This window comes from Hypanus sabinus, chromosome 12 (genome assembly GCF_030144855.1).
Source record: "Hypanus sabinus isolate sHypSab1 chromosome 12, sHypSab1.hap1, whole genome shotgun sequence".
In the NCBI taxonomy this organism is placed as follows: domain Eukaryota; kingdom Metazoa; phylum Chordata; class Chondrichthyes; order Myliobatiformes; family Dasyatidae; genus Hypanus; species Hypanus sabinus.
This window is the reverse complement of record NC_082717.1, coordinates 100,818,998-100,831,262: the sequence shown is the minus strand read 5'-3', so window position 1 is coordinate 100,831,262 and position 12,265 is coordinate 100,818,998. Positions and strand designations below refer to the sequence as shown.

Genomic DNA, 12,265 nt, shown 5'->3' with positions numbered 1-12,265 from the left:
TGCACTGGGAGGTAATGAGGCCTAGGTCGTGGAGCTTAGTGATGAGTTTCATGGGGATGATAGATCTGAATGCCATCACTGATGTCAGACTCACCAGTCTGTAATTCTCTGGATTGTCCTTAAGTTACAGTACAACATTAACCATCTTCCAGTCTTCCACAACTTTACCTGTGGCTACAGATGAAGCAAATATTTCTGCAAGGGCCTCTGCAATCTCTTTCCTAGCTTCCCACTAGGTCCAAGAGTGCACTTGGCCAGGACCTGGGGATGAACTGATCTTAATACACATCAAGGCTACCAACACCTCCTGCTTGGAAATTCATAGGAGATACAAGTACATTAGAACCAAAAGGATAACTAAGGAAGACTAGTCCCTTCAGGGTAATCTATGTGCAGAGCCAGAGGATGAGTGAGATTCTAAATGAATACTTCTCATTTGATATTCACGAGGGAGAAGGAAGTGAAGGTTGGAGAATGAAGACATGAGTACACAATATTCTGGATCCTGTCTATACCATTATGGAAGAACTGTTAGAAAAGTTGGAGCACGTTATAGTGGATAAATACCCAGGAATTGAGAGGATCTACCCCAGGATACTAAGAGAAGCAAGGAAAGAGATTGCTGGGACTCTAAAGGAGATTTTTGTATGGTAAAATACCAGAACGCTGGGGAATAGCTAATGTTGTCCCTTTGTTCAGAAAAAAAGACACAGAAGGAATAAGCCTAGAAACTACAGGCCAGCAAACACTACATGAGTGGTAGGGAAGATGCTGAAGATTCTGAGGGACAGGATTTATATTAATGGAAATGCACAGACTGAGTAGAGGTGGGAGATGATAATTCATAGGGTGACCACACACAAAATGCTGGAGGAACTCAGCAGGACAGGCAGCATCTATGGAAAGGAATAAAGATCAAAATTTTGGGTTGATACCTTCATCAGCATTAACTGTTTATTCCTTTCCACAGACGCTGCCTGGTCTGCTGAGTTCCTCCAGCACTTTGTGTGTGTTGCTCTGGATTTCCAGCATCTGCAGGATCTCTTGCATTTATGTGTTGATGAAAATTTCACAACACTTTCCATTTTCAACTGCTCAACAATTGAAAGCTGTCCATCTGTTGACAACATCTCCTTGATCACATTCACATGAGCTAATAGGTTATATAGAATTACGTGGCATGGAAAACAGGCTCTTCAGCTGAAATCGTTTATGCTGACTAAGTTGCCTGATACTATTGTCCCATTTGCTGCTTTTGTTCCATAAATCTCAAATTTAAAAAGTCTAAACCTTTCCAATTCATGTACGTGTCTAAATGTCCTGAGTGTTGTAATTGAACTCAACTCTACCACTTCCTTTGGCTGGTCATTCCAGTTACCCACCATTCTCTGCACAGAAAAAGTTGCCTCTCATGTCCCTTTTAAATCTTTCCCATCTTACCTTTAATTTACGTTCTCTGGCTTTATACTTCCCTACCCTTAGAAGGTATTATCCATACCTCATGGAATTTATTTATACTATATATTTCATAAAAAAGTGAAGCTCCCAGCTCTAATTCCTGTAGTACACCACCTGTTACTATTTTCCAGTCAGGAAAACTCCCCATACTTGATTACCTCAAAAAACTCAATCAAATTTGAGAGTCATGATCTACCCTGCATAAACTGAGTTGAATTCTGATTAGTCCGCGTATAATGAGATCTGGGGCCAAGTGATCCTGACAAAACTCAAATTGGTCATTTTGATAATGATAAGCATATATCACCAGATAGCACTGCCAATTACAGCTTCCAGCACCTTATAAATGGAGAATAGACTTAGTGGTAAATGGACTTCTCTTGCAATTAATAACAGGAATTCCTGTGCAATTTTCAATACTCTCAGATAAACACACAACATTGAAATATGTTATATATTTAACAAAGTTGTTTCAGTGCAGTCACAGTGTACCAGATCCATGGTGATATCTGGTCCCATGACCTCTGCTACATCCAGTGCTCTAAAATGTTTGATACCATGAAGAATGACTCAGATTGGCTGAAAACTGGCTTTGGAACTGACATTTGGGAGGAAGCTAAGATGAATCATTCACATAGTACTTCTGGGTGAACGGATGTAAAACTGTGTCTTTAGTACACTTCTCCAACAAAGATTAGAAGGGCAGCTACGTTCCTTGAGCTTCTTCTCCCATAAGCTGTTTAATAAACTACCATCCTTGGATGTGGAATGACTGCACAGCAGTTTGAACTTATCCATCGGTGGCTGGGTTAATTATTCTTTATTTGAAGCATTGTGTAGAGTTCTGATCAGCACACTGCAGGAAGGATGTGGCAGCAATAGATTTACCAGGATTGTGCCTGGAATGGAGAGGTTGAGTTTATTCATACTGGAGCATAGGAGGCTGAGCAGTGACCTCAGAGGTTTATAACATTATAAGAAACAGAGAGAGTCAGAATTTTACACCACCACCCCCACCCCACAAACAGGGCAGGGGAGTTTGGAACTAGATATGAGTTGAGAGGAAAAGAAATTTAAAGGAGACCTGAAGAGCAGGCTTCTACCCCATTCAGAGGGTGTTCAGAGTTTAACTGGAATGAGGTGCCAGAGGAAGTGACAGAAGTAAACAATTTGTAAAAGCATTTGGAAGGTGACTAGATTTGAAAGATAGTACAAAGTCAGCATGGTCTCCTTTAGGGAAAATCCTGCCTGACGAACCTGTTGGAATTCTTTCAGGAGATTACAAGTAGGATAGATAAAGGGGATGCAGTGGATGTTGTATATTTGGACTTTTAGAAAGCCTCTGACAAGGTGCCACACATGAGGCTGCTTACCAAGTTAACAGCTCATGGTATTACAGTAAAGTTTCTAACACAGTTAGAGCATTGGCTCATTGGTAGGAGGCAGCGAGTGGGGATAAGAGGATCCTTTTCTGGTTGGCTGCTAGTGAGTAGTGGTGTACTGCAGGGCTCGGTGTTGGGACCACTTCTTTATATGCTGTATATAAATGATTTAGATAATGGACATCAGTAGGCCTGATTCAGACAGGGAGAGACTGAATTGATGTTCACTGATAAATAACATCACTTTAAGTTGGTTTGCTGCTAACGCCTTTGTGGCAGGAACCAAGTGATGTAGTGGTTAGCACCATGCTTTACAGTACAGGCAATCCGGGTTCAATTCCCACTGCTGCCTGTAAGGAGGTCCTCCCTGTGACCGCATTGGTTTCCTCCCAAAGACTTACCATTTTAAATGGTCATTATAAATTATCCCGTGTAACTATACCACAAGCTCGCGCTAGAATATAAAACTGTGGTTAAGCCACACTTGGGAGTATCGTGTGCACCTGTTTACAGGAAGGATATGGAGGCTTTGAAAAGAGTGCTAAAAAATATTCACCAAGATGCTGCCTGTATTAGAGCAAAGGAGCTATGAAGAGAGTTTTGACAAACTTCGGTTGTTTTCTGTGGAAAATCAGAGGCTAAGGGGGACCTGTCAGAAGTTGATTTAATTTTAACAGGTATACGCAGAGGAAATACTGACAGTCTACTTCCAAGGTAAAAATGTCAAGTTCTAGAGGCATGCATTTAAAGTGAGGGGGAAACGAAGATTACACCTGATGTGCAAGACCAGATTATTTTTTAAACACAGACAGTTGTGGGTGTCTGGAAGGGACTGCCAGGGGTGATGGTGAGGCACAATGTTCAGCACAAACATAGCGGACTGAAGGGCCTATTTCTGTGCTGAACTATCCAGTGTTGTATGTTACAACTGGAGCCGGCCTGCGTCCAGATCAGCAGAGCAGGAATTTACTGGCCCTACTTAGTAGTTTAATGACCCGCCCACTCGCCGGCGACTCTCACACTGTGAAACTGCGGTTGCCAAACCCACGCTCCCTCCACCAGCCCAGGCCCTCAGCACTCACAGCCCCCCTGCCCTACGACCCCCGACACACCGGCTCCTCAGCCCCGGGACCCAACACTCACAGTTCCATGTCTCCAGGTTCCTCCGCCCCGCCCCAGCTGCGCGTGACGTCACGACGCGGCACGACGTCGCTCCTCAGGTATGTCACACGCTCGGCAGGTTACAGATGCTGGGGTCCTGAGCAGAGAGACAAGATGCTGGGGGATCTGTAGAGGGAATGAACTGTGGACAAGCCGAAAAGCTTCATCCGCTCCAGGAATGGCCTGGTATTGGAGAAGGGGGACCACAGCACAAGATCGAAGTAAACTGCAGAGTTGTAAAATTAGCCTGAGCTTTGGCGTCCGTAGCACACAGGTCATCTTAAAGGAGCAGTACCTCAAAGAGAACCTCCTCACCTCCTCTTTTCTCACTGTTACCATCAGAAAGGAGGCACAGGAGCCTGAAGGCACACACTCAACAATTCAGGAACAGTTTCTTCCTCTGTGCCATTCGATTTCTGAATGGACATTGAAGCCATGAAAACTACCTCACTATTTTTTATTTATATTTTTTATTTGCACTATTTATTTAGTTTAATTATTTAATATATATACTAATTGTAATTCACTTCTTTTTGCTCTCTATTATCATGTATTGCATTGTAGTGCTGCAGCAAAGTTAACAAATTTCATGACATATAAACCTGATACTAGGTTTAGTGATACTAAACCTGATTCTGATTCTGGAATGCAGTCTTTCTCCAGTATTTATGTGTGGCCAATCGTGCCTCGGGTGTGCGGGGGCCACCGAGCAGGCACAGTGGTGGAGATGAAATATGTATTGCAGGAGACACTCAGCAGTTCTGGCAGCACCACAGAGAGAGAGAGAAAATGCTATCCAGAGTGTACTGGATTCTCAGAAGTTTCTATAAGAATAGAATGACTTGGGCCTGGTCTGCTGGAGGACATATGTGCATTCCCAGGCTTTCTGCCAGTCCCTATTCCAGAGCTGTCACTCATTTCATTGCATGTGGTTTTGGAAGCTGAGACCGAGGTCACCAGACTCTACAAGATGTGAGGTTCAATGTGAGACAGGATAGGTTACAGGAAAATAAGTGGAGGAATGCATTAATGGGATTGCTGAAATTTGGCAGTAACTCAATCCTTGGGTGTGTGAGGCAAGATGAATTATGAGACATATTGTTTCTCGGCTGAAACTGTCCATCTCTACCTGGGAATCCTTTGCCATGACTGCTCAAAATGGAGAAGGAGCATTTGAGATGGTATTGAGGACTTTGAATCCATGCATAAAGAGCATATACAGAAACCCTGCATATGCGGCAGAAGAAACACACCACCTGAAGGATTAATGCCAGTACTGTAAGGTAGCTCCTCTGCTCCATCTGTTGAAAGGTCTGCAGTTCTCACATCAACCAATCTCAGAAGCAACAAAATCAGAGAGGAATCCAGTGAAACGTAACTCGAACGGACTGGCTCAGAAAAAGATTGCTGCAACAGTGAGGTTGGATTATGGGACTAAGTGTCAGAAATTCAATACTAGCCTACCATGCAGCACCTTAATAAGATCCATACAGAAAACTTTTATCATCCTATCCCCTTAAAGAAAATCCATCAAAATAGTCAGGCAGGATTTCCCTGCACAAAGGCATTGCACCTATCCTCAAATCAGCCCTTTCAGAGGTACATAAATCCTTTCCCTTGAATTTTTGTCCAATATCTTTAGTTAGCATTAGTTTAGTTAGGCATTTATTTATTCGTTTAATTAGTTGTGCACATCATGGGCTAGAGGACTTCTCTTTATACTGTAATGTTCTGTGTTCTTGTTTCCCTATCACTGATGTAAGGCTCATTGCTTTGCAGTTATCCTGATTTTACCCCTGATGCTCTTCTTAAATAAAGAAACAGTATTAGCTCCCTCTTCTGCAACATATGCAAAAATCACTAAGAGAGCCCTGTCTAACTCACCCTTGCATCCCGTAGCATTTTGGGATATCTCATCTGGCCCTGAGGATTTATAATTCTTACAACATCTAACACTTCCCAGTTCTTAACACTGACCTGTCCTAGATTGCTCACAGACAACAACCTGATCTTGCTATCTTCCGCATCCTTCTCCCTGGTGAATGCATTCATTTAGGACCTCACATATGGATTACACCTTTGTTCAGAAAGGGTCTCACTCTTTCTGTCATGTTCCTGACATACCATTCCTGGGATTCTCATTAGTCTTATTTACCAGAGATATTTTTCCTGCCTCTCTTCGCTATTCTTACTCCTTTCCAGGAGGCAGGTGGAGATACGTCTGTACCAAAGGAAGTGTAAGGCGCTCCTTCTCTCCACTAGCCTGCAGGTCACCCTCGGCCAAGGTGCTTAGCCCCCCCCCCCTTTCAGGAAGCAGGTGTGGATGGTCATATGAGCAGCTGGTGCATATCACATCCTGGTTAAGTGACCACTGACGCCAGGCAGACCATCTCTGAACAGTATTGATAATGGCTGGGGTCGCCATCTTGAAAAGATACTACCCAGAAGAAGGCAATGGCAACCCATGAGTGTAGAAAAATTTGCCAAGAGCAATCCTGGTCATGGAAAGATATGATCACCTGCATTATACGACACAGCACATAATGAAAGAGCAATTTCTTTCTGAAATATGAGCTCACCCTCTATATTGCTAAAGACACCCTTAATTCCAATTACTCTAACTGTCATACTTCCTTTTTATTCTTATCAAACCTTTAAGATCCTTTGTCATTCAAGATTCCATAATCATACCATTTTTACCTTTATTCCTTCCTGGAACTTGCTAAACCTGAACTCTTATTAACTTGTTTTTTGAAAAACTTCTACTTCTCGGCCGTCATTTATTCTCAAGGTTAGAACTTTGTTCCATAGAGATTTGGTTGAGGTATAAAAAATTATGAGGGGTATAGATAGGGTAAATGTAAGCAGGTTTTTTCCACTGAGGTTAGGTGAGACTAGAACTAGAGTTCATGGGTTAAAGGTGAAAGGTGACATGTTTAAGGGAAACATGCGGTGAGAATGTGGAATGAACTGTCCGCATAAGTGGTGGATGCAATTTTGATTTCAACCAAGTTTGGATAGGTACATGGATGGGAGGGGTAAGAAGGACTGTGGTCTGGGTGCAGATTTTTTGGAACTGGGAGGTCAGAACAGGTTAGATGGGCTGAAAGGCTTGTTTCTATGCTGTAGCTTTCTATGACTCTAGCTACTTGAAATTGACTTATGCTATTATAATTATAATACTTATGCTATTGTAATCAGCCTTCTCCCAATTTAGATGTTAACTTCAGAACCTGCCTTGAAATTTTCAGACTTATGATCCGACCAACAATTCCATCATCTGCAAAATAATCCACTCTTCTGGTCTCATGGGACACCTTGCCAAAGCGTGTTCCACAGAGACAGGTCTAGCAACAGATGCTTTGGCCCAGAATGTCTGTGCTGACCAGGGTGGCACAGTAAACTAAACTCACCTGCCTGTGCACGATCCATATCCCTCCACTGTCTGCATTAGAGGAAAGGTTTAGTCACCTGAAGGCGAGAAAGGGGAAAGGCAGAGCAAAGGAGGAGAAGCTGGAGTGTTTTCACTGAAGAGCTCATTCTTCTTCTCGCCATCATCATTCTCTTCAGCAAGCTGCAACTCACTACTGTCATTCTACTGAAAACTATTTGGTGCAGATCAGTGCATGCAGTGATAGTGCTTATTTAATGGAGGCATATACTTTGGCTCTCCTGGGTAAAAGGACACAGTCATGGCATGTACTGGCATTGAACTGCAGAGTTTAAGGGCAACTAGGGCTACATCCTAATTCCATCCATGGAAGATGATGTCCTGGAACATTCTCCCCACATTTTTGATAACTCTGGGAGAACTTCCAGTTGTATTGCTCATTAATCCTTCCTTTATTAGTGTTCAATCCATCGACATAGAGGAAATGCCTGAATATGATCCATTATTGTTTACCATCAGAAACATTTACAAATTGTTCAAACTCCTTTGACAGTATTGAACAGTGTAAAACACTGCCAGGGTAGTGTTGGGTGCTCTGGTTCAGCCACTCAAGGTCAAGGTGGCCATGTACCTTGTGGCAGCCAGTTCACCACATGACTAGAAGGGCTCCAAAAAATAGGTGTCTGAGCAGTGAGCCAGATCAAGCATAACTTAAACAATTGACTAGTCAAAACAGCGTAGAAGGGATTGGTTGAAAACTCACAGAGCATTTGTGAGTGAATATGCAACTATACTCAGTTTTTCTGATTGCTTACGTCAGTAGAAGACGTTGAATCAAAATTCTATGCCCATCAATAGACCTCCTGGATCTGCTTTTAGTGTCGGCTTGTTTCTTAAGAATAATAACTCACTATAAACCAAAGTGCCAATAGTGTACATATGGAGTCCCTCATCATAATTATCTCTCTCTTTTCAATAACTTCAAGCTCCTCCAAATTCCACATTATGTCAGGCCTCTAAATACTTAACATGGGTTCATGGTAGATGGGTTTCATCGAGCCCATTACCACACCAGGACAATTCAGAAGTAAAACACTGATGAAATGAGCAACTATGATGTAGGAGTAAGTAGAAGTGAATAACAAATAGGCAATTGGATGTAGCAGGTGGGAGGCTTTTAAAAGTGTGACATCAAGAGTCCAGGAACAATGTGTTCTTGTTAGGTGAAAAGTATCCCTCATAAGTTTAGAGAAACTTGAATGACAAGAGACATTGAAGCTCCAGTCAAGAAAAAGAAGGTAACATACACTGGGTTTAGAAGGTTGGGTTTGATGACTATAAAAAGATTAAGAATACTCTGAAGAGGGAAAACAAGATAGCATAAAGTATGAGATGGATCTAGCATGTAAATTTAAGGAAAATCTCAAAAGGATCCCTGAATATATTAAGAGTAAAAGAGTAGCTAAGGCAATAATTAGTCCCCTTAATTAACAGGGCGGCCTATGTCTTCGACCACAGGAGAAGTGTGGGGTTTTTAACAAATAGTTCTCCTTGATATTTACTGAGGAGAAAATCATGCTTGCTCAAATGGTAAGGGAAACAAGTAGAAATGTTTTGGAGAATATTTGTATTACAAGGGAGGAGACATTTGCAGCCTTACACTGCATTAAGCTGGATAAATCTCTATGTAAAGGGGGTTTCTTTTTTCCTTTGTTGTTGGGAAAGGGTTTCCTTTTGTTAACTAGCAGGAATGCTAATTTACTGATAACGAGAATGGTATGCCTTTGTAAACCAAATGGGGATTAATGTTCTTTCTTCTGAGTCTGTAAGCTTTTGTTGACGGGCTTTTGGGCAGATCGGCGCGAGGGGGTCGAGAGAGAGGACACAATGCTCTAAGCTGGGCGAGGATCGGACCCCAAAGGGGGGTCCGAGGCCGGGAGATTCTCCGAGGAGGGGGGGATGAAGCTAGATGTGCTTGGTTGACCACTCGGAGGGTCCTGAGCTGTTTGGAGAGTCGAGGAGTTCAGAGGGTCCTGAGCTGCGAGTCGAGGAGTTCGGAGGGGATCGAATGGTGGCCAGAAGACTTCAGTAATTGAGCTCCAACGGTTGTGCACGAAGTGGTTTGGACTTTGATAAGTTTGGCGCCTTTTCTTTAATTTTCTCTTCATATATACTGTATCGTTATTAATCACTTAGTTATAGTAACCTTTATAAATTGTACTCATTTAATCGCATATGGTGTACTGTCTGGTTTTGGGCAAGGCGGGGACATCACACAGCATCCACACCAGCTGATTACCCAGTTTGGCGGGGCCGAAGGCTGCTCCCCCTAGACGAGAACGAGCTGAGCGAGCCTGAGGCGACCCAGGGAGTTACATCTACACTCTGACTGATTGCCTACTTGGACTTGGGAAGCTAGAGGAGAAATTGCAGGTGTGATGAGAGATCTAGATGAGGATGGTTTGGTCCCAAGTGCTGGAGTATCAGAGACTAGAATCGAGACACGATAGAAGACAGAAACAAAGACAGGGTTCTAAACCAGATGCCAACAAAAATCCAAAGCTGAGCTGATGATCAAGCTGCGAACTTCAGTTCATGTGCTCTTCAAATATTAAAATCCTGGTGCCAAAATATGGCCTCCAATTAGCGGCATGAGCCTGAATCTTTAAATAGGCCTAGCCAGCTATCCATATTACGGAGAGCTGGAACATCTATACCCTAGAGGCTGGCGAGGTCAGGTGCTTGTCGAAACAGGACCCTCACCCCTATGGCCGACTCCCGCAAGCCTTGGCTGCTCAGAGAGATGATGATGGTAATCATGGATGAGAGCGGGTCTAAGGTGTCCCTTTCAGGAACCCAGCGCTGTTCCTTGGACCCAAATTGTTCCCAGTCCATGAGGAACTGCTGAACACCCTGGACAGTTTGTGAATCCAGAGTTCTTTTCACAGTGAAGACCTGTTCCCCATTTTGGAAAGTCAAGCCAACATAGCACCCTTACCATAAATGGTGGGGCACAAGGGAGTGTAAAGTCACAGAGGGACTTGGGAATATAAATGCATTGAAAATGGTGTAACAGGTAGATAAGTTGATGAAAAAGGCATTTAGCATACTGTCCTTCATCAAGGCACTGTATATAAGGCACTGAATATAGGAGTTAATACATAATGTGTAAGTCATTGGTGACGCTGGACTTGAGTACTGTGACAACTTTGATTACCCTGTTATAGGAAAGACGGTTAAACAGGAAAAAGATTTATGAGGATATTGCCAGGACTACAGAGCCTGAGTTAAAGGGACAGATTGGCTATGTTAGATCTTTATTCCTTCAATTGTTGGAGAATGAGGGGTGACTTTATTGATGTGTATAAAATCATGAAGGGCATAGATAAGCTGAATCCTTTCTCCAGGATAGGGGAGATCAAAACTCAAGGACATAGATTTAAGATGAGAGGAGAAAGATGAAGAAAGGGACTGTGGGTCAGCTTTTTCAGAGGGGATGTAAGTATATGCAATGAGCTGTCAGAGGAAGTACTTGAGGCAGGTACAATAATTTCACTTAAGAAGCATTTGGACAGGTACGTGCAGAGGTGCGGTTTAGAGGGAGATGGGCTGAACATGGGATATTGGAACTAGATGGCTGGAATGGTCTTGTTGGGCTGCAGAGCCTGTATCTGTGCTGCACTGAGCCCATATTGCTATATAACACTATGACTCTCAGTGGCCGTGTTAAAAAAATTATTCATAACATCATAAGACATAGGAGAAGAATTAGGCCATTCAGCCCATCAAGTCTGCTCCACCATTCAATCATGGTTGATATATTTTCCCTCTCAATTCCATTCTCCTGCCTATAAATATTTTCATCTGGCTATTCCTGATGTATATTGGAACCAGCCTTCCTTTTTCACCCCAACTCTTAATTCGTGTCACCCCACTCCCAGTGGTTCAAAACCTTACTTAATAATATGGGCCAATTCACAGAACCACTTTGATTTTCTTCCTGTAGTTTGCTTTACAGAATATTAAATTTTCAAAATACTTTCATCCCTGTATAAAACTCAAAGAAATTTATATAGTTAACGATTTGAAATAGCAACATTCCTCAGTTGCCAAGATTCTACCAAGGTTTGTTAATCATCCATTTCAGTACCTTCTAATATATAAATATCTATATTACATACTCACCAATTAATAAATTGTTTGTGATTCACAATTTTCATTTTTTCTTTTTAGCCTTGTGATTACTTTGTGTTTAAAATACTGCAGTTACCTCATCCTTGAGGCATAAATGTCAATGTCAGATTTAGAGACCTGCTCGATTATTGACCTTCAAACAACAGCTTGGTATTTTAAGAGAATGGTTAAATATAAATATCTTTCCTACCTATAGTACCGATCATCTTTGTAAGGAGTTAGGTCATCCTTTAAATCCATGTAGGCGCCTTTCACCTTCTTGTAGAAATATTTCAGTTCTCTGTAGAGAGGATTTTCAAAGGAAAGGTAATCTGCCTCCATAGCTTGCTCCTTTTAGTACATCAACAATCCTCTTTCAGCTTTTGTAACCTCTGGAAACAATGAAGTCATCAGAATGCAAGGAAACATCGCCTTTATTTGAAAGCAGATCATCTGGCCTTTTGTTCAGATGTGATGGTGATGATGTCGGGTGGTAAAATACACAGAGCCATCTGTGCATGGATGAGATGCAGACTGCAGTTCTGGCAGCTCAGTGATACAAACAGTGAGCAGGCACATTAACCCTTTCCATCCATCCTCACGTCACTGCTGCCTGAATGCAGCACGTCCATTCATCTCCAAGAGGGCAGTATTTGAACTGAAAATAACAATGTATATCCCTGCTGTACTACCAGACAGA

General features: G+C 42.4%; 1 protein-coding gene across 3 annotated transcripts in view; it reads right to left on the bottom strand.

The window, feature by feature from the left end:
- tmem181 (transmembrane protein 181) overlaps positions 1 to 12,265 on the bottom strand; it is a 112,294-nt gene extending 100,029 nt beyond the window's left edge. Inside the window, exon 1 of one of the 3 annotated variants that reach the window (XM_059986551.1) lies at positions 11,777 to 12,265. In XM_059986551.1, coding sequence (XP_059842534.1) covers positions 11,777 to 11,907 — 131 coding nt within the window. In that variant the 5' untranslated portion in view covers positions 11,908 to 12,265. Of the gene's footprint in view, positions 1 to 3,983; positions 4,012 to 11,776 lie in introns of those variants that run through there. The other 2 variants (XM_059986552.1, XM_059986553.1) reach the window with 2 other exon arrangements.